The following is a 26,803-nucleotide window of genomic DNA, read 5'->3' on the forward strand; positions in this document are numbered from 1 at the left end:
GCCTTGCCATTTTAGAGATACGCAATGTTTTTATTGCAGGGTTAAACACACCTCCAGTGGCCGTCACCATGTCACTAGATTGTGATTTTGATGTCCTCATGCATTTAGTAAGAATGTCAAATGGCCTCTGATGCTTCTCTATTCGAAGCATTTGATCGGCGCATTGTGGAGATACCCGAGCATACACATTTTAGTCCACAGTGCTTTTTAATAAAAAAAAAATCATTCGCTTTGAGTAAAGTGTCAAATGACCTCAGCGGAGGGGGGGGGGGGAAAGGGTTAATTTAATTTTCAGGGCGAATAACAAAACAAAACATGGCAACACAAAAGGAGAAATAAATTATATATATACATATACACACACACACACACACATATATATATACACACACAGATACATATTTATTTTATATCTTTAAATACAAATGACATATGCTGTAAAGTATCATGGAAGTAGTACTATACACAGCGTTGATGAATAGGTCTACCGAAATGTATCTATATGATCTTTCATTGGAAGTGGTTGAAAATTATGTAACCTGTATTTGAGAACACCTTACTATGTTCTATGTTCATACTCCATATCAATTGTACATAATAGCGGAAGTAACGTAGCACCATGTCTAGTTTCCCTTAGCGTAAATAAATTTCTATAAGAAAGTAATCCTAAACACTGCGTGAAGAAAAAAATAAATAAAAAATTTACAGAGAAATATACCTGATCAATCAAGGGCCTTCGGTAGGGATTGCTTTCTAACAAGACACTAGCCCACAATTCAGGATCTTTGCGACGTACAAGGTAGCGTGAAAGACTTTTAAAAAGCGAATTTTCATTGCAAACCTGAAAGAAAAAAATTAAAAGGATTCACATTTTCTTATTAAAATGTTACTGTAGCAAGATTACAATGGTTTAGTAGCAATACACAATACAGGGAATAACCAATATTTGTATTTTTTTTGGTGTTGCATATCAGAATTTAATCTTGTTAGCAAGATAAGAACCAAAAAAAGTTTATGCTTGTTTTTAGGACCAAGCAAAAAATGGAGCGCGCTGCATATAGAATGTCAACACCTATGGGTCAAATGTCACTTATAGATTTTCAACTGTTCACAAAAAAAATACATTGGATTGTTTGTAGGCATTACATATTTATTTTTGTTTCACTAAAATACCTACATTGATCAGTTCCAGGTCACATTGCCCTCTTTCATATGCCACACATGCAAGATGGGGATCTCTCTTCTCACAATACTTTCCAACCACACGACTGTCATAATAAGGGTTCTCTCGAAGAAAGCGCTCTGGGTTATTGTTGCTGTCGATGTAGATTTTAGCCAATGCATTGTGGGTTGCAGGCTCTTCACAGCCCTCATGGATTCTTGACTCCAGCCATGGCAGAAGCAATTTTAACCTAGTTTGCAGAAAACCAGTAAATTAACCCTGCCAAAAATAGGAATGCCATTGCTTGAACCGCCCACTGTTTCCCCCTCGATGTTTAGAAACAAATTGTACGGCTATTTTTCTACACTAAAAATTACATATGAAGTAGTCAGTAGGCCATGTACCTGTTTCTTTTCTCAACTTCGGCAACAAGTTCATCAGTGGAGAATTGACCTCTAACAACAAGAATCAAGCTCTTGATAACATCTTCAGAGCAATCAACATCAAGTAAGCCACCGATAACCACAGGCAAACGACTTGGATTTACCTTGTTTAAATTGGCAGAAAAAGAAGCACACAAATGTAAAATCACTATAGTGTTACGTTGACCTGCAAACGATCGGAAATCCAAAAAGTCAGCAGCTTTGACAAAATGATGATATTTATAAATAAAGCATGAAGGAAACCTTACATTGTCCCTTGGAAATCAGAGCATTAACAATGTTAAATCACATATCGATCAGATGCTCTTCCAAGCACTCTTACATCAGCAGTTCAAGATTAACCAATTTCAAAATGCAACTTTTTACTTCTGACTGTATAGAGGAGTTTATAGTTTATGATCTGCATTTGGACTGTATATGGCCAATATAATCAAGTAAACTTTTTAGTAGCTTTAAAAAGAATAACATTTTAAATTCCAACATAACATAGGACATCCAAAGATATTTTTGGTTACAGACAAAATTACACTTACCTTTTGTACATAAATCTCAATGTATTTCTGAAGATTGTTTCTGTACAGATAGAGCACAAGATCATGGACAAAGTCAAAGCGATCACATACGATTATCAGTGGTAGCTGGTCCGTGAGCTTAGCTTCCTGTAAAAAGCATGAAAAGAACTGGTGAATTGTTAATAAAACAAAAAAACAAATCCAGTGTGGAATTTACACATTTACATAAAGCTATTGCAAACTAAAGATCAAAATGGAAAAATGACATCCCAGGTCATTAAGAATTACTTGCAACTTAAAAAAGGAAATGCAAATAAAATAACCTACAACTAAACAAATATCATGCCGCTAATATATTTCTATGCTACAACTAAATATGGAATACCAGACCAAGATGATTGTTATTCCATCAACAGACCTCCAGAGGCACCCTGTATCTGAAGTTGCCATATTACTATGTTTAAATGCTTATTTATAGGAAATCTTCAGATTCTAAACGCATATCTATAAATTGGGGAATCATACTTTCCCTTTGGTATGTGACACTGCATCTCAGAGAGCAAAGATTATTTTGACGCAGCCCTGTGGTACACACTTTGAAAGCCTAGTAAATTAGTTTTGAATACCCTAAATATTCAAAGGAGAATCTATTAGATATGACTTACTCTGAAAATGCTTTCTGTAATTCTAGCTATAAAGTATTGGCCTATATTACACTTTATAAATACTTTAAAAACATACCCTCAACAAAAAAATATTAAATTATTGGAAAACAACCCAAATAATGTAGAATTTTTGACAGGACAATCCTACAAAACACAGTTACACCAAATATATAGGGAGTTGGATGGGGAAACCTATGCAAGATTTACCTTGTACATGTCCTGCTCAATCCACAGACAAAAAGGAAAAGCATAAGAAATAATAACTTCCATCAGGAAATGGTTTTATTTTAATGTATAGTGTTTGTTAAGAAGAACGTGACATATTACGAAGACCGTTATTGAAAAGCATGTAAAGTGTGCATGTAACGGACGGAAAATAAATGCTTGTGAGGTTTTCAGTCTGGTTTTCTTTGATCTGATGTGTAGGCACAGACTGAACTAGGAATTTCAAGGAGTAAATTCAAAAAGGGGCTAAACAGGACCTTGATTGTGAAAGCTGATTTGGTAGCATCAGTAGAAGTGAAGAAAAAAATGCAAATTAGGAAAAACTTACTTTGGTGGAATAAGGGGCAAAACAAAGCCCCAATTACAGTTTGTTATGTATCTGGGTATGTTTACAGGTTATGGGAAACTGGAAAACCTACTGTGTTGGAGGTTGACCATTAACTGAAAATACTAGACTGTACAGAGTAACTTGTCCTGCAAATTTATCCCTGCTCTTCCCCCTCCCCCTCCCCTTAAAAAAAGGGCACAAAAGTACACAGCTAAATCAATGTCCCTGGCACAAACTTTAATTTGTTTTTAGTTTATCTGGTTTACAATAGATCAGGTAAAGCACCAGTGAAGAGAAGTGACAGTTATATTATTAGACAATATCTTCAACTATGTAAAGAAAAAATGCTCAGGCACTCACTGTTTAAGGCAGATTTGAACAGAACATCCAGGTGCACAGCAACATTTCAACCTGTACCCAGGTCCATCAAGCTTGAAAACGTAAACAGTGACTGCCTGAGCATTTTTTTTTTACATTATATGTATGTGGGGGGTGCTGACCTAACTCAGTGAGCACCCTATTTTTGGTTGAGTGCAGCCCTTATTCAGTTTTTTACAATATCTTCAACCATGACGTATTTTAAAGGGACACTATAGTCACCTGAACAACTTTAGCTTAATGAAGCAGTTTTGGTGTATAGAACATGCCCCTGCAGCCTCACTGCTCAATCCTCTGCCATTTAGGAGTTAAATTCCTTTGTTTATGAACACTAGTCACACCTCCCTGCATGTGACTTGCACAGCCTTCCATAAACACTTCCTGTAAAGAGAGCCCTATTTAGGCTCTCTTTATTGCAAGTTCTGTTTAATTAAGATTTTCTTATCCCCTGCAAGAGCCTCCTGTATGTGATTAAAGTTCAATTTAGAGATCGAGGTACAATTATTTAAGGTAAATTACATCTGTTTGAAAGTGAAACCAGTTTTTTTTTCCATGCAGGCTCTGTCAATCACAGCCAGGGGAGGTGTGGCTAGGGCTGCATAAACAGAAACAAAATGATTTAACTCCTAAATGACAGTGAATTGAGCAGTGAAATTGCAGGGGAATGATCTATACACTAAAACTGCTTTATTTAGCTAAAGTAATTTAGGTGACTATAGTGTTCCTTTAAGTTTGGTTTCCAAATAAAAATGTATTATTAAAACATAATTTATATTTTCTTACTAACATAACAAGCATTTACCAGATGCATTGGCCGAGAAGAAAAAAAAAAAAAAAAAAAGACAGCAGCCATTGTGCAACATATCAATTAGCAAGGCATCAATGAAATGTAAACTTTCATTCACCTTAGTGGTGTAGTGTGTGTATTTTGCTTTTAAACAGTCATATGTTTTTTGGTCTCAGCCTGTACTGTCTATATAGATTTTTACAAAACTTTTACAGTAGACTAGAGATATCACATTACCTTCAGGAAGTTTTTCACCCTCTCTGGGTCATAACAGTTACTTTCCCTGCAGATTCTTTCCACTTCCTTGATCTGGCCAGTTTTGCAGGCTGCTTGGATATACTTGAAATGTACATCTGGATCCTGACTGAAGTTTACAATTGATCCCAGGAAGTAAAACAGACCTAGGAAAACAGAAGGACAGCTTAAGAGAACAGTATTTTGTAAGGAAATTCCAAATTTAAAACAATGCGATGGAAACACATCTATAGGAGTATAATACAAGACAATAATATATTTTTTTTATTTATATATATATATATATATTATATATATATATATGTATATATCTATATCTATATCTCATGTGAATTTTTATGCTTGGAACAATTGGAGACCAGGAGTCAACACAAAATAATGCACAGGCTATTCCATTTTAATTATACATTTAGGTTTTGTAGTACATTACTTTTTAATTTTTTAAATATTACTTTTATATAACTGAAGGAAATAACTTACAATGGCAATATGCCATATGCAAAAAAGGACCAGTATAACTGCTGAAAAACTCATGTGGTTTTATCATGCACCTATAGACACAGCATAAAGTCCCCTAAAATAGTATAATCTTTTTAACTTACCATAGCATTGGATAGCAGGTAAGTTAAACACGATTACCTCACCGTGGTTGCCGCTCCTACCCTGGCTGAGATCATCACTAGTGACAATCTCAGGAAATCCAGTGCTTTCTGAAAGGGAAGCCCTGGGGTGCTACTGTTCATGCATGGCAATCACAATGCTGTACCATTCAGCATGTCCTCAAAGAGATGCATTAGCTTAGAGCAAAAGATGCCAAACGCCAGTCCTGCAAAGATTTCAGGTCTGCAACAGGAAGAGTCTATAGTGGCTGATTGACAAACATTAGATATGTTCTTGCAGCTCAATTTAAAGAATGCCCTCTCATCAAGGCAGTGTTTACGTTTGAGAGACTGCAGGGGTAGTCTCTTTGCACCAGAACCACTACATTAATCAGTAGTTGTTCTGGTGCTTAGAGTGCCCACTTAATTAACCAGGTATTAACGTGGATAGGATGACATTCCACAATACCCCTACGTACTTGTGAGATTACACAGAGGAAAATCACTGCATTCATACATACCACCATGGAGGTTAATTTACATAATATACTCAAAATATGTTATTTTAAATAACAGCACAACCCACCGATAACTTAGTTGTGCGATTGTAGCAAATCCCCACACGTGCCTACTTCCTGTTAAAATGGTACTTTAAACACCAAGTACTCCATCCCAATATATCACGAGAAACTATTGTAAATTAAGGGAAATATATGAAGAAAAATCATTTAATTAACATGCACAAGACATGTATATATGGATAAATTTACAAAAATTTCAACATTGGAGGGGGGAGCCCACAACACATAAAAATGCAAATTCCATGTAAGCTATGCATTTACTGGCCAAACAAAGTGTTTAACCCCTTAAGGACCAAACTTCTGGAATAAAAGGGAATCATGACATGTCATGTGTCCTTAAGGGGTTAAAACCTACCTGAAAGTCAGAAACAGGGGTGGAAAAAGAAAAAAAAAAAGCCAAAAGAAACCAAAAACCTACATGCTCAGAACTACCTATTTCGGGCATCAAGCAATAGGAACTGCCCATCCTTTAGACTACTCCATAAAGAAATAACGTGCTATTACTCATAGCAGAAACCCAGCTATAAAATTGTACAGTATGCAGAGATTGGGTACTCAAAGCCTATGATCTGTGTGGGATCTAAGACAGCTCTGAAGTAGACGTGGTAAATCACGGTTAGTGACCGCAAAGAGAATGTGGCAGAGCAATGAAAGCTGATTGTTTCCAATCCAGGGTGTCTTACAAAGGAAAGCTCCAGTTTATCCAGATAAAATATATGAAAATTCTAACAGCCACCCTATTTTGAAAATTGTCCTTACCCTCAAATTTCGGGCCACTATTTTTTTTATATTACTAGCCACTCTTTGTCCACTCAGTTCCACCATTGGTGTGACTTACTCAATGTTACTGAAAAAGGAGTATACAAGCTTTTTACAAACATGATTTGTTTACCTTCAAAACTTTTGAAAGATTCAAACAATTCAATGAGAGACTGTGTGGAGAGTTGTTCATGGTATTTGGAGGCAACTTGGACACATATCTGCAGGTTCTGCCGGATGTTTGCAGAAAGCATTGCACGAAGACATTCAAGAGAGTCCTCAACTGATAATGAACCAAAATAATTGACAAGCCACTGAAAGATACAAAAGATAAGGTGAATTCGGCACCAGATTTTTATAGCTCACTTTGATTTATGAGAACTTCGTTGTACACCAAATCAGCGGTGTGTGGCAAAATGTAAATGATAAAATGAAGATAAATTTTACTCATGTTTTTAACCACAAATTTGCTATTGAATGGAGCAAAGTGGTTTGATGCTCTTAGACTGTCCCTGGCAATTATTGTGCTGCAATAATAATAAAAAATATCTATATCTATTGTAATAATACAAAACATGTTACATACAATAAAAACAAAAACACAGGGCTAACAATAATAAAGACTAATGATTGAGAGTGCAGCTGTGCCTCCCACAAATGTGCCCTAAATAATACATTTACACACCCTGCAATTAGGTAAGCAGTCATCTTTAATGTGCTTTTTAGAGCAGTCATAGTACCAGCCAGAGATGGAGGAGCGGGGATGACAAAAAAACAAACAACCTTCTTACCTCTGGATTGAGGAGATGAGTGTGGACAACTGCACGTTTAATATCATACAGATCTGTAAAATGTTCCAGAGCTCTCTGAAGAAGGCCAGCCTTTTCACAAAGTTGGGCAATGTGAGCACGATCATAATGTGTAAACATCTGATTGCCCAAAATAGCATCTGCAACCTACCAAAAACATAAAATACAATTAACTGTATTGAAGTAAAATACGCCTCACATAAGGCAGCCTATTAAGAGCCACTATTTTTCCTGCTCAGAAAAATGGGAGTCCATAGAAACAGAAACAAAATGTCTACCACATAGAACAGCATGTACAGTGTGTTACTAAAGAAACTAATGATTAAAGGGTTATGGTGCAAATAATGCACTCCACCCTGTCTTTCATCTAAGGACTGGTAACAACTGCAGCAATATGAAAAAAAAAAAAAAATCGTGTCCCTTGGAGAGAACCCAAGCCCATGTGTATGGTCAGTGGTGTATTAAGTCAAACAGCACAGCACAGATTACAAAATAAACCAGGCTGTATAAAAATTGATAGAATCTGGCACTTTTTTTTACCCCCAAAATAATATTTTAATACACACTCCCTTAAGTGTATGTGAAGTATTGTTTTTGCAGACAGGGACTAGGACACTGTAGTGTGGAATAAATATTTGCAAAACAAAAACGTAAGTGAGCTTATTGTAGGGATTCCTACCTGAGGTGCATGCATAAGGTTCATCTCAAGCAGACGTGTCTGCAAAGGTCCCTCAGTTGGACGGTTGTTTTTCAAGGCATCAAGTAAGAAAGCTGTACATTGCTGAATAAGGTTGTATTCCATAAAGACATCAACAATCTAAAAAAGTTTGACATGGAACAATAAGAATGGGCAATAGATGAATAATCATAGTCAAAATCTTTAATGATGGGCAACTGATAGCCCAGAAATTACCTGAGTAATATCTGCAAGAGGCTCCTCGTCCTGGACCAACATCTGAGCAAACTGCTGCCCTTGGTCTGGACTAAGTCTCATAACATTTCTCAGCAGGAAAATCCAATCAGGTGTGTAACCAACCTTCAAATAAGCAGATGTAATTTATAAATGATTATTGTACCAATGTTATTACCACGTTACCATTCCAAACAAACAAGCATTCTCTCAGCTAGAGATACTGAAACAAGTTCTACTGTAACTTCTTCCAGCATACCCTTTAAACAAATATGAAAAGTCATCTTTATAGTCTCACACATCTACAAAAACAAATACACAAAATATATAAATTTTTATCTTTAACATCTGCAAGGGTATTAAAACAAAGGGCATTCGGCCATATGAACACCCATGAGACTCTTTGTAAAGCACCTCATGTGTTTTGGGAGCTGCAGCTACATACTCAGGAAAGCACACATTGAAGACTTGCTTTTACTGAGTGCTACCGAGGATGGCAGGACTTAAAACACAAGTAATCTTTCCCTGTGTTCTTAAATTAAAATAAAAATATATCTCAAAGTAATTACCTTCTTAGCATACAGTACAATCTTCTGAACCTGTCCAGTTTCAGCAAAGCACTGAATAACCTTGTTGGGAACATTAGCCCTCAAATAAACACTTAAGGCCAGTGTAGGGTCCACCGACTTGACAAGATCTCCCAATTCTTCAGAGCACTCCAGCTGTTTGTCAAGTGAGAGGAAAACCACAAAATTAAACTGGGAAAATATACATTTCAAAACACCAACGCTAAACTAAGTAAAAAGTAAAATAATGGCAGATGAATATAAATGGAGGGAATAAAAAAAAGAAACTAGATAGACTATGTATACCATATACAGCAAATCTAATCGTTCTGTTTTGTGCCTTACCTTATCTTCCTTTAGCCATTTTTCTAGAAGTTGCTTGCGACCCTGCTGAAGCACAGGCCTGCAGAGCTCCAGAGATTCATATTTATTCAGCTGACCCTGGTCTAAGAGGATGCCAAAATACTGCAGTAGTGGAGATGTTTGACCTGGTTGTGCAGGAACACTTTGAAATCGCCTTATGGTGTCTGGTGTACGCAAAATTCCCTGGCAAAACCAAAAATAAATAAACGTTTGTACAGCATTTAGCATTTGTATTTGCGTCAATGCAAGTCAACTTTAGTTCACATATGAAACTATCACATGGGTTACACAAAGAAAGAAAGTTAAAATATTTACCTTTGGTGCATTTGCAGCTACCTTTGCTGCCTCTGAGAAATTTCCTTGTGCAAAGAGTGTGTTGAATTTGCGAGCAAAGAGCTCTTCAGCTCCAGCAAGGTTGTTACGAACAGCCATACGAAGAGCCAAATCAGGGTTTTGAAGAACATTTGTAATATATGGTATGATGTTCTCTTCTTCAACGCACACAGAGAGAACCTGAAAAGAGAAATAAAAAATAAAATAAAAGGCTTTAGCAAAACCTTACTGGAAAATACCGGTTTGTGGAACATAACTTTCCCTAATACCCAATAAATTAAATTAATGTTTAAACCTTGTAGTTTGTTTCTCCCTCCTTTTGTTACTGTGGTATTTACATAAAAACGAAAAGCAATAAGTGGGGGTGGGGCCAGGCGGTAATGCCAGCAGGCTGCAAGTCACTATGGCTCTCGAGGAATCTTGCTATTTTGCAATAAATACTCACTTTTCCCAGGGGCGTGTTGATAGCTCTGTGGCAGGCCTGGGGCTGGCGAGAAATGATATAGGTGTTCCTGCGCTCTAACCACAAATGTTTATTTTAAGCTTAAATCTCCTGCTCCCAGTATTAGTGGGTTTCCAGTGGTTTATCATGCTAACGCAACTCAGTGGGACACACATCATGGCAGTATGCAGTTCTCTTCTGAGATCCTAATCCCACACCTTATGGCAAACTGCCCTAACTCAAATCTTTATAATTTACTCCTGTTTTCCATGTTTAGCTAGCCTACCACTGTACTTACACACATACATGCCTACAGCAAGGACATGAAAGCCTGACAAGTTAATAACATTGTGCACGTTCTCTCGTGCCCAAATGTTATGTTATGAATGTTGTACGGTTTTGCACTGCAAAAATATTAAATAAAAAAATAGCAAAACTAATAGCAATAGAATGTGTATCTCAGAGTACCATATAAGGTACAAAATTCTTTTTATTCAGGTAGCAAATCAACCTCTAAAATATTTTCTCAGACCCTGCCCTAGAGGTTTATAATATGTCTTGCTATGCTTACCTGACCCTTTCTATTCACACCAATAATTCCAGCAGTGGCTTCATGGGGGGCAGTAACAAAGATGGTCTCCCCACTGATCCGATTCATGTAGATGCAAGTGCCAGTTTCAAGGTCATAGAGATGAATGTACCCATATTTTGTTATCAAGAATACTACATCATGCTTTCCACTTATCTGCAAGACACATTTTCATTTTAGTAATACATATACACAGTTTCACAGGTTGAAATAAAGATGTATCATATAAGTCCTAGCAAAATAATTTAAATACCATACCAAGCCCATTACCACCAACCAGTGATTTTATAGAATTTCAGAATACTTCACAACCTCACAACAAGTGAGATTGCTTTTTCTAGTATAGTTAAGTCTGGAGGTATTTGTGGTATAAAGAAAGCCATTGTGACAGAAGAACAAACATTAATGAAAATACAAATGATGGGCAATACAAGAGTCACATATATAGATCGAGATATGTGTTACTCCAGCATTGGGTAGCCGCTGTTTCTATTGGACTGGACCTAGGATGATTTGATGCTGCTCTATTGGGATAGCCGCGCTTGGACAAGCAGATACATGCTTTCTCACATGTTGTGTGTGAGGATGCCAAAAGGTGAAGATGTTACCTTCAAATAGAATTGCATCCTGTGGCTATTTGTCAGCCTCTTGAGGAATTCTGACTGGCAAATGTAAATATTGTTTTTTCGCACAAATGGCAATGCTTATATTTTTCTGATGGCACAGAGTTTTTACACCAAAAACACAGCATTTTCTTTTTTTTAAAGTCTCTTGAACTAGCAAAGGATACTTTCAAATGCAGACAGTGGCCAAAAACCCAAAATATACTACATATCCAGACACATGCTCATAAAGTAATGTGCTATGCAGCTCATCAACTCTTAGGGCATATCATACCTGCATTGCTACAGGGAAATCATTCTGAGCTTCTGGAGGAAAGAAGACATCTACAGCTTTCTTTGGAAACGGCTGATTCCCTGTTGGTGGTGTCCCAACTTCTATGATATGCAACTGTTTAGCAGATAAGAAAAAAAAATACCAAAAATAATCATTAAGGCAATCGTACATTTCAAATTCTATGAATTAAATGAAAGACGTGCATGCTGGCAACAAAACCAATGTGTCAGGGTCACTGAGGATAAAATGAGATGAGTTTATATTTCACAATTTTACAATGAATACATGGGGGGGTGGGGGGGTGGAGGGGAATGGGGGTAGGTGGCATAAAAGTAAACCTGACATGTTCAATTTAAGATAAATTATCGTTTGATACTATACTTCTAAAGCAAATATAATATATAATTAACTTGAGGTTGCTCACATACCATTGCTCATACTATCACTGCAAACAAAATATATAAAAATGCACTATTTAGTTAATTGCCAAATGCCATTATTGCAGTACATTTTAATCTACTCATTACAGTAACGAAATGGCAATAGGAACATGCTAAGTGAGCATGTTCAAATTAAATTACAAAAGGGAGACTGGCAAAGGAGCAATGACAACATTGAGTGATGCACACGACACTATACTCACATATTCAAGCAATACCTTACAAACAGAAATATGTGCATACATATCCAATTATCAAGTATGAATATTTTAAGACTTTTTTGAACCTACCACGTCCAGTTAATAAATTCATTAAAGGACCACTATAGTGCCAGGAAAACAAACTCTTTTTCCTGGCACTATGTAGTCCTTAAGTCCCCCCACACTCATGGAACCCCTGCCGCTGGGCTGAAGGGGTTAAAGCCTTTTCAGCCACTTGCCCTTCTCCAGCCCCGGGCTCCCTCTGCGCTGCTGACCTCTCCTCCTGCCGACGTCAGTGCCGAATGCACATGTGCGGCAAGAGCCGCGAACGCATTCAAACAGCCTATAGGAAAGCATTACTCAATGTCAGCGTCTTCTCATTGATTTTCACAATGAGAATCGCAAAGACAGCCACTAGAGGCTGGATTAACCCTCAGTGTAAACATAGCAGTTTCTCTGAAACTGCTATATTTTCAGCTGCAGGGTTAAAACTAAAGGGACCTGGCACCCAGACCACTTCAGGGAGCTGAAGTGGTCTGGGTGCCTATAGTGGTCCTTTAAGTCACTTTATCAGATATTTATTGTTTCAAATGTATGTTTTATATTTCTATTTGTATGACTCTCAAAAAATGCATTAAAAAAAAAATCACTATCAGAATTTTTGTTTTTCAAGGGAGAGGGTAGTGGGAGCCTTAGAATTCATTGCACCCGACATAAATCCGACTTTGGGTACTTTTGCAGAGATGACACCAACCAAATGGTAACAGCAAGAATGTAGACATATCGTCTTGCTACACTACGCAAACCAAGAGGCTCCACATGTATACAGAAGAACTTGATCAAATTTGGCAAAACAGTGTAAAAACAGCAGTAGCTCATTGTATAAATAAATCCCAGCTTTCTGCATAAATCTGGAGAATCTTTGTGTGTAAAGTGTGATGACCCTCAATGCCTGCTGCTTGCACATGGATGTTTTCCCGACTAGAGAGGTCCACTTAGAGGCCACACCAACGAATAGATTCATCGGATTGACTGCGGATTATGCCTTTAATGACGGAGGCAAGAGTTCAATTTCTGAACCAAAACCTAGAATTTGTGTGATGTGTTTTTGCCACTGTAATTTAAGGAGTTTTCTTTAACCCCTTAGTGACCAGACAGCTTTTAAATTTTCTTACCGTTTGGGACCAGGGTTGTTTTTAAATGTCTGCGGTGTTTGTGTTTAGCTGTAATTTTCCTCTTACTCATTTACTATACCCACACATATTATATACAGTTTTTCTCGCCATTAAATGGTCTTTCTAACGATACCATTATTTTCATCATTTCATAATTTACAATAATTTTTTTTATAAAATATGATAAAATGTGTAAAAAAAAATAATTTTTTAAAAAACCAACACATTTTTTTCTAAAGTTGACCCCCAAAATCTGTTCCGCATCTACAACTGCCAAAAACCACCCATGCTAAATAGTTTCTAACTTTTGTCCTGAGTTTAGAAATACCCAATGTTAACATGTTCTTGGCTTTTTGTGTGTGTGCAAGTTAGAGAGCAATAAGTACAAGTAGCACATTAACGCAAGTCACATTGTTGGAACTGATGTCAGAAACCCCTAAATAACCCTTCACCACATGTATATATTTTTGAAAAGAAGACAACCCAAGGTAATAAACTTGTTTTTTTTTTTTACTTTTCATGCAACCATTTTACCACCAATCTATGCCAAATAAAAAAAAAAAAAAAAAAAGTTTTTTTTAAACATAGCTATTTAAGAATAAATGTACTGAGAACTTTAAGGGTTACTGCCAATAAACACCCCAATATGTGTTCAGCAACATCTGAGTACAGTGATACCCCCCATGTATAGGTGTGTTGGGTTCTATGGGGGCTAAAAGACCTTATTTGGAGGGTGCGCATTCCATTTTTCCAACTTGGAATTTTCACAGCTGGTCATCATGCACCCATGTCCTATTTGGGACATTTTTGAAGCCGGACAATGTAATTTATCCCCATATAATTTTTTTAAAAGTAGACAACCCAGGGTATTCAATATGGGGTATGTCCAGTCTTTTTTAGTAGCCATTAAGTCACAAACACTGGCCAAAGTTAGCATTTATATTTGTTTGTGTGTTAAAAATGCAAAAAAACTATTATGAATGCTAACTTTGGCCAGTGTTTGTGACTAAGTGGCTACTAAAAAAGACTGGACATACCCCATTTGCAATACCGTGGCAATTTTTTTTGCAAATGGTATGCCATCATGGGGGTAATTCTCATTCCTAGGCTACCATACGCTCTCAAAGGAAATGTAACCAATCTGGCAAATTTCAATGTTGAAAACGGAAAATCAAGCCTTATATTTGACCCTGTAACTTTCAAAAACACTAAAAAACAAACAAACCTGTGCATGGGGTGAACTGTTATACTCTGGAGACTTTGCTGAACACAAATATTAGTGTTTCAAAACAGTAAAAAACGCATCAAAACAGTGAAACTGCCATTTGTGTGTGAAAAATTCGAAAAATTTCACTTTCACGGACAATATCATCGCTGTGATAGGTTTTACTGTTTTGAAACACTAGTATTTGTGTTCAGCAAAGTCTACCGAGTAAAACAGTACCCCCCCATGTACAGGTTTTAGGGTGTCTTGGAAGGTTACAGGGTTAAATGTAGTGCCAGCAAATAAAAATTCTCTGGACTTTTGGCCTGGGTTGTCAGGCAGGTCCCACATATTGCAATCAATAAAATTACCTAATTATGTAAAAATATTACATAAAATATTACGTGAATATGCACGTAGAATTTAAAAATATATATACATTTATATATGTGTATATTTATGTAATTATGTATATGGATATATCGTATTTTTATTTATACACAGATCTATATATAAAATTTCATTCTAAGTGTCTTTTGATATATATTAATATCAAAATACAGTTAGTGTAAAATTACATATATTTTTATTATTTATAAAAAAAATACACTTAGTATAACAATATACATAGACATACATATATACACATACAAACATATTACATACACACACACACTATATGCAGTCCCCTGAAGGCAACACTATGGACGCCTATTGCGGCCATGTGATCGCTCTTTCAGAGCAATCACATGGCCCTTGGGGTCCTATTTTGCAGAGGGGAGCTGTCAGACAGTCCCCCCAGTGGAAAAGAAAAGCGATCGCCGGTGGGGAAACGGCGGCGATCGGGTAAGTGAATGGGAATGGAGGGAACGAAGGGGGATAATTTTTATTTTTAAATGTATTTATTATTTTTTGTAAAATGTTAATAATTCTTCCCGAGTGCCTTGACCTGTCTACTAGACAGCCACTAGAGGTCACTTCTTGCTCTATAGCACAGGAAATGATTTTTCAATGCTTTCCTATGGGGAGCGCTAATGCCGCGCATGCGCATTAGGTCTCCTCGGCCGGTGGGTGGGATCAGTCTCGCCCACCGGCCGACGCAATGGAGAGGAGGAGCGTCGCGGAGGAGGAGACAGCGGCGAGGGACATCACCCCTTCAGTACCTGGGGATTGGTGGGTGGGAGGGAGAGGGACCCTCCAGTGCCAGGAAAACTGATAGTTTTCCTGGCACTGGAGATTCCCTTTAAGTGCAACTAAAAGTAAAACATCAAAATGGATTCAGGATTCAGCCCTGATTGTTAAATGCCTAATAGGTCTAATCCCTAACCCAACATTTACCCTTACCAAAAGCAACCATATCAACCTACTGGTTGACACCAGCATAGGAATTTTCCCGGCTCAAATTGCACAGAACACTTTGTACTAGGAGACTGCAGCAAGAGTGGAAGATTTAAACCAGTTTACTTCAAAATGCAAGGATTTTCAGTGTGGCATGGCACATCCTAATATATTATGAAGAGGTTAATGTACTTTGGTGTGGTCAAAATAAAAAGTGTGCAGCAGGAACTGAAAACAGAAATATTTGGCAAGTGGGAATTTTGAGCCCTGTGCACATGACATGACCCTGCTAACCAGCTCTGCACAAAGCAGAGAACAAAAACACACCATGCTTTCATTATACTATGACTGCAACAAAGACAGGATTTTATATTTAACAGCAAAATACCACCACTTACCAATCAGAGAAAACTGGAAATGTAATCCTGTTTCTAGATTGTATGAAGACTTTTTTTTATTTATTTTTTACTTAAAAGGCCGGTGAGAGAGCTCAGTGGGCTAATGCATCAACAGTTCAATCTGTTCAACCCTTGGGGTCCGCAGGTTCATTTCCCAGCAATCGTTATCCTTCAGATAAAGATTAAATGAGTACCAATAACTTGGGTAATAGTAACATTCCCTGGATGTTGGGCAAAAGTAACATGCCCAGGATGTACTTTGAAACCAGAGCAATCGGCATGTACCTTTCCTGGTTAAATACTGTGTTGTTATTATTATCATCATCATCTCTTAAGAAGCATTTTATTTACTTTTCAAGAATCCAAACAGTAGCTCACAGAAGCTATATATACTAAATCCTGCAAAACAGATTCTTTTTTTCCTTTATTTCAACAGTCTTACCTTTCCACCAGCTTGTCCTCTCACTGCAAAACAAAACAGAGTGGATTCCTCTGCATTCCCTTCCATTTTAAATTGAGCAAAGCTGGCCGCATGTCCCTCAATAGGCTGTGAAACCTTCCTGTCCACAGAATACAGCTGCATAGCTCCAACCACCCGATTTTGCTGATAGAGGAGAGAAAAAAAAAATCCTTTCACTTTTTACTATGTTGACTTGTTTTGTAATTGAGCAAAACTGTGTATCACAGATGCACAGAACCCTTGACAGTATTGGATAGAAACAATTAGTTATGGTCTCAAATACGGATAATATGACTGTGACTGAATCCTCGCAACTACAACTGTTTTAGAGATTTTTAATAAACACCTACAACGTGTTGCAGGTTGCAAAACCAAGATTTTATTTTTTTAAATCTACTTATTGTATTTTACCTAATCAGCACTGTTTATTTCTGTACTAGAGAAGGAGCTAGAATCTCTTAAATATTGATTGTGCGCTTATTCCACTCTACAGCATCAAGAACTTCACACATCAAATATTGATTTTAAGTGTGAATTCACAGCATTGTGTTTCGCTCTTAAGGGAAACCATGGATATACTTCTAACTAACAAGCATTTCTGACAACTCCTGGGTAAAAACAAAACAAAAACAAAACACTGGCTTAAATCTCTTCAGGTGAGCTTAAAAGAATTCTCATTTTGTACATGTCTGCTACCTGGGCAGATATTCCAGTCAGAAGCAGCCATTTCTGCTTTGCATCTGTTCGATAATTAATAATCTGGCAGCCAGCTAAGCTGGAATGGCGGTCAAACATCTTAACAGGTTGAGACTCTCCCTCCATGCTCCAGTGATAAACAGCGTTGTCAGTAACCAGGGCAACAGTGTTCAAAGATATCCATTTCCAAAAAGTGACATCTTCCGTCATGGTGTGCGCTTTCATTTTACTTTTCATTTCGATGTTAAAAATCTGAAGGGTTTTCCCAGCTGTAAGATAAATAGGAAGTACACGGTTTAAAGTTCTCTCTATAAACTTAAAATACTATTTAAAATGTTCTATATTAAATAAAATAGGGAATTACATACAAATGAGGCATTTATAAAAACAGACAGATGTTACAGTTTTAACCATGCACTAAATTGCCTTGTTTTATAAATGCAGAGGATAAAAAAAATATATATAAAAAAATATATATATATATTATGTATAACAGGATTTTGAACCACACACACACACACACACATCTACAGAGTAGGCTTTAAAATTTTGTGCAGCGGAAAAAAAATAAAATGCAGGGGCAAAATTGGCTTTCACATATGTTAACCAATTTGCAGACAAAATATGGTGATTACAACATTTATAATCCACGCCAGCAGATATAGCATGTCTCCATTTCCAGCCTTTAAAGAGGACAATGGAGGACAATGATCTGGAGGAACATTCAATTAAATGCAGGAGGTGAGGTAGAACATGCACATGGTTCCAACCAATGTGAGCAGCATTTATTTTATGGAACAGGAGTGAAGTGTGCAACATCAATATACTGCACATAAATGAGATGGCATTCTGGCTCTTAACATAGCCCATTTTATTATAGTTTGTTAACTACACTGTGAAGGGATGTTGATTTCTTCTTGCCTGCGGTATGTAGATCCAGGCGTCTCTGCGCTTTATGCGTGTGTGGGATTGGAATGTCAATGCTGCAATTTTCCTGGCTGCAGCAGGCATACCTAGAGCTCACTGCCACAGTGGCCAAGCAAGAGTTGTCATTTTTGCATGGCCCCTCTCCTTCAGGGCCACAACATCTGGGCTCATGAAACCAATTTAAATAAGTATGCAAAGCAGTATCTACTCTTTACACACAGACTTGGATCAACAAAGAAATATTACAAGCAGACATCAGAAAATTTAAAGGAACACTCCAAGCTGAAATAAAGCATTTATTTCATGCTTGAACACATACAACTTAAAATAAATACAATTAATAGTCTATTAAATTTCCAAATGTACGTATTTATTTTTAAAAGTGGCTCTAACAAATATAGGGGACTTTACCTATTTTGCAAGACTGTCTGAAAGTGACATCCCAGTTTAGGGTGCAGTGTGTAGATACTTACCTTAATCTGTCCCCTGCTGTCATCTTCTTTCTACAGCTCAGCATGCTTCATACACCAAGAGCCATGTCAGAACTGTAATTAAGTTCATGCGCTGTTGTACAACTATAATGTCTATGAAGGAGAGAGCATGAGAGCATGATTCTCCATGTACCAAGTCTCACGATCCATAAGAAGATGCCTGATTCCCACTGGTGTGAGAATTAAGAAGTTGACGACTGACTCTCTGCATTTTCTAAACTTCAGGGCACGAGATAGCCAATCGGATTATAAATGGCATTTCAGTTTGCTATTGCAACTAATAAACTAGTTATAAAGCATAAATCTGTCTATTAAACAGTGCTTTCGTAGCCTGCTGCATGCACAACACTGGAAGCATTGAAAGCAATGTTTAATAGATAAGCACATGAAAACAAAGAGATAGAGACATGTAGAGATATACTTAGATATGTGTGACCTCTCCGGTCATGCAGTTTTCTAGTGCAATAAAATTGAAATGTAGTGCTACAAAAACTTTTCACCACTTTTAACAGTCCATACTAAAATAAAAAATAATATTCAACAGACTCGTGAAATCAATGTGTTTCGGACCGTCTGATGAAATACCCAAAACAAAGTTTTGCACAAGTCCAATATTTACCATGACTGATATTGCATACAAATAATTTACTGTTGGCAATCTGTATTGATGTTCACCATTTATATCTTTAAGTTGCAGAAATGATCACAGTGTACAGCAAGACTGCAACTCAATGGAGACATTTTTTTTTTTTTTTAAACTAGAAAAATATGTATAAAACTCCATTTAGGTATTGGTTTTTAAACTGCTTTGTCATTTGACAGAAAGCAGACACTTTAAAAACAGCACTTTATGAGTTTGGAACACCTCATGAATGTAGCGAATGCTCATTCTACAATATACTAGACTGACACCTTCAATGTATGTATTATTCCGTTTGGCCCTGCGATTAGAATGTATTTATATGTATATTAAACTATAACTAGGCTTTGAATACATAAAATATACAGTAGTTTACAACTTTTGAGATGTGCACTTTATCTACAAAAATGACAACCACACATATTGCTCCAATTGCCTATTCCTACTACTGTGATCTGCGTTGAAAAATCACCACTTATTTCAATAAGGTGAAAGCAATGTTATGATTACCATAGCAACTGGCCATAAAATACCAAAATTGTAAAGTGATGTAGTAATCACTAGTGGGGAAATCCCCAATTGGAAACCAAGGCAACTTGTGTTGCAGATAGCCTTTCGAGCATTGTTCTGCAAAATTCTGTAATTTTGTAGTTCTGATCAATCACTTTTGCCCAATGTTTCATAATTTCCCCCCAAAAATCTTTTTTTGTTCTACATAAGAGAATTTAGGGACAATTCTTTAATATGGGGGCGTGATCTTTGAAAATCTGCGTTAATCGGCAGAGCTTATTCAAGGTACTATTTCAGTTGTTTAGCTACTTTACCAACAATCTAGCAGTCAAAAGATTTCCACAGAAGGGAAAGCTATAGACATCATGGACAAAGGAGGTACACAAGATATTGCACAGGGAAGAAAAAAAACTAGACATAAATAAAGGTAATATAATTACATAAACACAAGGGAAGCACAGGACAACTAAAACACATTGCAGTGATACTTTAAAGGACCACTAAAGTCATCCAGACCACTTCATGTCAATTAAGTGGTCTTTGTCTAGGGGCCCTGTCCCTTTTAGCCATGCAATATAAAACATTAAGAACAGGGGGGAAGAGTGAGTGCTAAACAGAATAAGGGGCAGCAACCCAAAAAAGGGAATCCCTCAAGAGCCTAATAAAAACAAGGTGAAGGATGTGAAGGGGGTAAAGGGCTGCACACAGAGTTAGTAACAGTAGTCTATAACAAAGAAAACCAGACCAAATGGTCTAAATGAAGATAAAATCAACAAGTAGGCCCAGGTAAAAAGGTGAAATGTCAACAGATCAAAAAAATTAAAAAAAATAAATAAAGGGGGGGGGGGGGGGGGGGGAGGAGGAGATCCTCAGGAGTTGATCCGTCCGGATAATAAAATATTCAGATAAAAAAGTCATATGAAAGTCATATAAGGGGGGACCCAAAGACCATATAGTGCCAGAAAAACAAGTTTGTTTTACTGGCACTGTAGAGGTCCTTTAAGTTATTAAAAAGAAAAAAAAAATCACCACGTTTTTACTTACAAAAACAAAACACTAGTTTAGCATAATTAAAAATGGCAATTCAAGCAAGAAATAAATATGCAAATATGTAATATTTACAGACATACAAAACATTTATCTTACTTGTAGGTTTGCATATTTATTTCTGACTGTAGATTTGCTTTGTGATATTGTAAAATATGACAAGAGGAATATCATAAATTTGGTTGTCCTGGAACATACACTCATAGCTAACACCATATGTTTGAATTTCTAAAGGAAGATTGAAATAAAACAAAACATGTCTCAAATACTACATGAAAAATTTATATTGGAAAGTGCATACACATAGCACTCTGCTCTACTTCTGCCATAGCGGAATTTAAAGGGAGACAACCATACACCTAGTGATTTTTCAGTACATTTTGCCGTAACAGTTCTGAAAACTGGAAGCTGCTATCAAAGGGATTGGAATCTATTCTGGTTCCTATTGAGAAAGAGGCTCTGCAGCACCTAAAGATCTCATACTTACAATGTGATGGGACATTCTCCATACTGACTGCTTCAGAGAAAATTAAAAACATGCAATTATTTAAATTATTTTTAGCTTCCTGTTAAACGTCTTACTGTTCTATCCATTTAAAAACTACGTTTAAAAGTAGGATATAAAAAAAACAAACAAAAAAAAAACCCAGTTAAAAATCACTGCTACTTTTTCTTAGTCTTATGGAGGTGCTGAAATGTGATAAGTAGGCTTATGGTTTCCCAGATGCTAACATTGGGGGGGGGGGGGGGGGAGAGAGAGTTTAAGAAATCCAGACTAGAATGCATATGAAGGGAAGGTGAATCCCCAAACTGTTAAATTGAAGAGAACCTGGGCACATCGAGTAGTTTTCCAAAACGCAGGCATTATAAGGGAATAAGGTGCAGAAACGTGTCGGCTAAAGAATTGAGCCTTTATTTAGCTTTCATAAAGGCTAAATACATGAGCAGACATGTTATGGCTACCTAATAAAGACTCTCAAAACAACAGCACATGGAGTGACAAAGTTGTATTAAAATAGCCAGGTGCAAACCATATAAACACTCCCTCAAATGTTTTAAATATCCAAATATCTATAGAATATAGAATGCACACTATAACAATCTCAAAAAACTTAGCTTTATTGTGTACTAAAAGTACCAAAGTGAAAACATACAAGAAATATAAACACAATGACAGAAACAAGGGCAAATACAATAAAGTAATGGTAAAATACCAAAAAGATTCTTTCTTACAAGCCACAAGACAGAAACACGAGTCAACAGTCACCAAACCCCCCAAATTTCGGCACCAACTGGCTGCCTTTATCAAGGGCACCTTTTTGGTATTTTACCATTACTTTATTGTATTTGCCCTTGCTTCTGTCATTGTGTTTATTTTTCTTGTATGTTTTCACTTTGGTACTTTTTGTACATAATAAAGCTACGTTTTTTGAGATTGTTATAGTGTGCATTCTATATTCTATAGATACCTAATACAGACTGCCTTTTGGGAAACTACTCTATGTGACCAGGCCCTACCATCTAGCTAATAACAGAGAAGACATACTAGAGTAGAATTACTTTAATAATGCAATATTGCTAGAATCACCAGGTGAAAGCACTTTACTTTGGTTTGTGTTCTTCAGCCCCATGGCAACCCAGCTTTAATTTATACAAGTATTAAATTAAGCCCAATAAATGGATGTAAATATCCAAAAGGCTAAGCAACATTGCTTCATATAAAACATTGAATTCTTGCCTAATGCCAGAATATCTAGGAATTTAGGGGAAGAAAATACATTCAAGTCCCAAAATGTCTTATAACATGTAAAGTGTGAATGCAGATGTGTTTGAGTTTAATAAGAAATCAGGGATATAGAAAACTGCAAGCTCTGCAACGAGGGATTTGCCCACCGACTCCAAAGAAGACTAATTGGAGTTCCAATGTATAGACTCAATATGCAACCTTTACTAAAGATGCTTCTAACATAGGTATGCCAGACAAATGTATCGAAAGCAAATTTAGTCATTTGCTATTCAGCTTCAGTCTCAAAGATTTGACAGAATTAAAGATCCTGGTTTCATTCACTTCACAGATATAATGCTTAAAGGAGTACTCTAAGCACCAATACCACTACGGTCTTTGGTAGTTATGGTGCTTGGCTCCACTGTCCACTGGCTCAAACCATTTGAGCGGTTTAACATAAATGTGGATGACATCTATTGGCTAAGAGTATCAGCTGATGCCATTAGCCCATCAATGGCATCTTTATATAGCCAAACTTGTTGTGAAATAACTTTTACATTAGCAATAGTGCAGGTGAGGGGCCAAGCTAAGGGCATCAAACCAGGGGATGTCAGCAGTAGCATGCTACCACCATAACCAATACAATGGCTAGCGATTTACAGGCTAGGAGACTGAAGTCGATCCAGGAGTTCATTAAGAAATAGATGTAATAACTGCTAGGCAGGTCAAGACTTGAATGTTGGGAGTAATAAAATAAAAACTAAAAAATTCATAAAATCACTTCCAACTAACCAACCACCAATGTCTCACATTACTTGAGTACAAGTATAGCTGTCCCATCAATAACTTTTTCCCCCCCCACAATATATTTTATTTTTTTTTTTCAAATTATACACACGTACAAATACACCAACAATACTAACAAGGTAATAACAGTCACATGAAATAAAACATTACGTTATTCATTACATTGTTGTAAAAATCAACAATCAACCTCATTCGTAACTACACAAAAAATACAAACTAACTTGCATTTTGGGGTATAAGAGCAGAATGGATCGAACTAATCAATAAGTTTTTGGCACTATGCTATCGGGGGTCCTTCTTTTGAGATATAATTAAACCAGGGGTGCATATCTTATTATACAATGGCATTTGTTCCAAAACCTATCTTAAAGAGGCAAGGTGCAAACTTTTTGTATGCTGGTAATACACCCCAGCAGATAGCATGACACTGACCACTTCATACCAGATGCCTGTTGCACCATATATGGTAGAAATGCCCTAAAGTTGTGCTTTATTGAAACATAGAAACATAGAAACATAGAATGTGACGGCAGATAAGAACCATTCGGCCCATCTAGTCTGCCCAGTTTTCTAAATACTTTCATTAGTCCCTGGCCTTATCTTATAGTTAGGATAGCCTTATGCCTATCCCACGCATGCTTAAACTCCTTTACTGTGTTAACCTCTACCACTTCAGCTGGAAGGCTATTCCATGCATCCACTACCCTCTCAGTAAAGTAATACTTCCTGATATTATTTTTAAACCTTTGTCCCTCTAATTTAAGACTATGTCCTCTTGTTGTGGTAGTTTTTCTTCTTTTAAATATAGTCTCCTCCTTTACTGTGTTGATTCCCTTTATGTATTTAAATGTTTCTATCATATCCCCCCTGTCTCGTCTTTCCTCCAAGCTATACATGTTAAGATCCTTTAACCTTTCCTGGTAAGTTTTATCCTGCAATCCATGAACCAGTTTAGTAGCCCTTCTTTGAACTCTCTCTAAGGTATCAATATCCTTCTGAAGATACGGTCTCCAGTACTGTGTACAGTACTCCAAGTGAGGTCTCACCAGTGTTCTGTACAATGGCATGAGCACTTCCTTCTTTCTACTGCTAATACCTCTCCCTATACAACCCAGCATTCTGCTAGCATTTCCTGCTGCTCTATTACATTGTCTGCCTACCTTTAAGTCATCAGAAATAATCACCCCTAAATCCCTTTCCTCAGATGTTGAGGTTAGGACTCTATCAAATATTCTGTACTCTGCCCTTGGGTTTTTACGTCCAAGATGCATTATCTTGCACTTATCCACATTAAATGTCAGTTGCCACAACTCTGACCATTTTTCTAGTCTACCTAAATCATTTTCCATTTGGCTTATCCCTCCTGGAACATCAACCCTGTTACATATCTTAGTATCATCCGCAAAAAGACACACCTTACCATCAAGACCTTCTGCAATATCACTAATAAAAATATTAAAGAGAATGGGTCCAAGTACAGATCCCTGAGGTACCCCACTGGTGACAAGCCCAAGCTTCGAATATACTCCATTGACTACAACCCTCTGTTGCCTGTCACTCAGCCACTGCCTTACCCATTCAACAATATTGGAATCCAAACTCAAAGATTGTAGTTTGTTGATAAGCCTTCTATGTGCAACAGTGTCAAAAGCCTTACTGAAATCGAGGTAAGCAATGTCTACTGCACCACCCTGATCTATAATTTTAGTTACCCAATCAAAAAAATCAATAAGATTAGTTTGGCATGATCTCCCTGAAGTAAACCCATGTTGTCTCTGATCTTGAAATCCGTGTGTTTTTAGATGTTCAACAATCCTATCCTTTAACATGGTTTCCATCACTTTCCCCACTACTGAAGTTAGGCTTACTGGCCTATAGTTGCCCGACTCCTCCCTATTACCTTTCTTGTGAATGGGCACAACATTCGCTAACTTCCAATCTTCTGGGACTACTCCTGTTATCAATGATTGGTTAAATAAATCTGTTAATGGTTTTGCTAGTACACCACTAAGCTCTTTTAATAGCTTTGGGTGTATTCCATCAGGTCCCATTGACTTATTTGTCTTTACTTTTGACAGTTGAAATAGAACCTCTTCCTCTGTAAACTCACGTGTAATAAATGACTCATTTATCCTTTTTCTTAACTGAGGTCCCTTTCCTTCATTTTCATCTGTAAATACCGAACAAAAATATTCATTGAGGCAGTCAGCTAGACCTTTATCCTCATCTACATACCTTCCTTCTTTTGTTTTTAATCTAACTAATCCTTGTTTTACTTTTCTTTTCTCATTTATGTATCTAAAAAAGGTTTTGTCCCCCTTTTTTACTGACTGTGCTATTTTCTCTTCTGTGTGTGATTTGGAAGCTCTTATAACTTGCTTAGCCTCTTTCTGCCTAATCTTATAGGTCATTCTGTCTTCCTCACTCTGGTTTTTTTTATAATTACTAAATGCTAACTTTTTGTTTTTTACTATTTTGGCTACATCTGTGGAGTACCACAGTGGTTTCTTGAATTTTTTGCTTTTACTGACAAGCCTAATGCAATTTTCTGTTGCCTTCAGTAGTGCAACTTTTAAATAATCCCATTTCTTTTGGACTCCATTTAAATTGCTCCAGTCTGATAATGACTCCTTTACACATATTCTAATTTTGGAAAAGTCTGTTTTTCTAAAGTCTAAAACTTTTGTTTTTGTGTGGTGTGACTCAGTCACTGTTCTTATATTAAACCACACTGACTGATGATCACTGGATCCTAAACTTTCACCTACAGTAATATCTGATACCAAATCTCCATTTGTTAACACTAAATCTAGTATGGCCTCTTTACGAGTTGGCTCCTCAACGACTTGTTTTAGAGACAATCCCAGTAGGGAGTTTAGAATATGTGTGCTCCTGGCACAAGTAGCTTTTTTTGTTTTCCAGATTATATCAGGAAGATTAAAGTCACCCATGATGATAACTTCCCCCTTCATTGTCATTTTAGCTATTTCTTCAACTAGTAGATTATCTAACTCTTCAATTTGTCCTGGGGGCCTATAAATCACACCTACACGAGTTACTGTGTGATTACCAAATTCTAACGTAGCCCAAACTGACTCTATGTTCGCCTCACTAACCTTTATTAGGCTAGATTTTATGCTA

The 26,803-nt window shown here is 36.8% G+C and overlaps 1 protein-coding gene across 2 annotated transcripts in view; it reads right to left on the reverse strand.

The window, feature by feature from the left end:
- Nucleotides 1-26,803, reverse strand: part of CLTC (clathrin heavy chain) — a 90,408-nt gene that overhangs the window by 22,165 nt on the left and 41,440 nt on the right. Inside the window, exons 1-17 of one of the 2 annotated variants that reach the window (XM_063455281.1) lie at nucleotides 21,617-21,644; nucleotides 17,515-17,783; nucleotides 16,801-16,962; nucleotides 11,604-11,717; nucleotides 10,689-10,862; nucleotides 9,658-9,855; nucleotides 9,325-9,525; nucleotides 8,983-9,135; nucleotides 8,417-8,539; nucleotides 8,183-8,320; nucleotides 7,486-7,650; nucleotides 6,828-7,008; nucleotides 4,738-4,901; nucleotides 2,139-2,264; nucleotides 1,567-1,709; nucleotides 1,178-1,412; nucleotides 719-841 (exon numbers count right to left, since the gene is read on the reverse strand). In XM_063455281.1, the coding sequence (XP_063311351.1) occupies nucleotides 719-841; nucleotides 1,178-1,412; nucleotides 1,567-1,709; nucleotides 2,139-2,264; nucleotides 4,738-4,901; nucleotides 6,828-7,008; nucleotides 7,486-7,650; nucleotides 8,183-8,320; nucleotides 8,417-8,539; nucleotides 8,983-9,135; nucleotides 9,325-9,525; nucleotides 9,658-9,855; nucleotides 10,689-10,862; nucleotides 11,604-11,717; nucleotides 16,801-16,962; nucleotides 17,515-17,783; nucleotides 21,617-21,638 (2,691 nt within the window). In that variant the 5' untranslated portion in view covers nucleotides 21,639-21,644. Of the gene's footprint in view, nucleotides 1-718; nucleotides 842-1,177; nucleotides 1,413-1,566; nucleotides 1,710-2,138; nucleotides 2,265-4,737; nucleotides 4,902-6,827; nucleotides 7,009-7,485; nucleotides 7,651-8,182; nucleotides 8,321-8,416; nucleotides 8,540-8,982; nucleotides 9,136-9,324; nucleotides 9,526-9,657; nucleotides 9,856-10,688; nucleotides 10,863-11,603; nucleotides 11,718-16,800; nucleotides 16,963-17,514; nucleotides 17,784-21,616; nucleotides 21,645-26,803 lie in introns of those variants that run through there. The other variant, XM_063455272.1, reaches the window with a different exon arrangement.

This window comes from Pelobates fuscus, chromosome 1 (assembly GCF_036172605.1).
Source record: "Pelobates fuscus isolate aPelFus1 chromosome 1, aPelFus1.pri, whole genome shotgun sequence".
Lineage (NCBI taxonomy): Eukaryota > Metazoa > Chordata > Amphibia > Anura > Pelobatidae > Pelobates > Pelobates fuscus.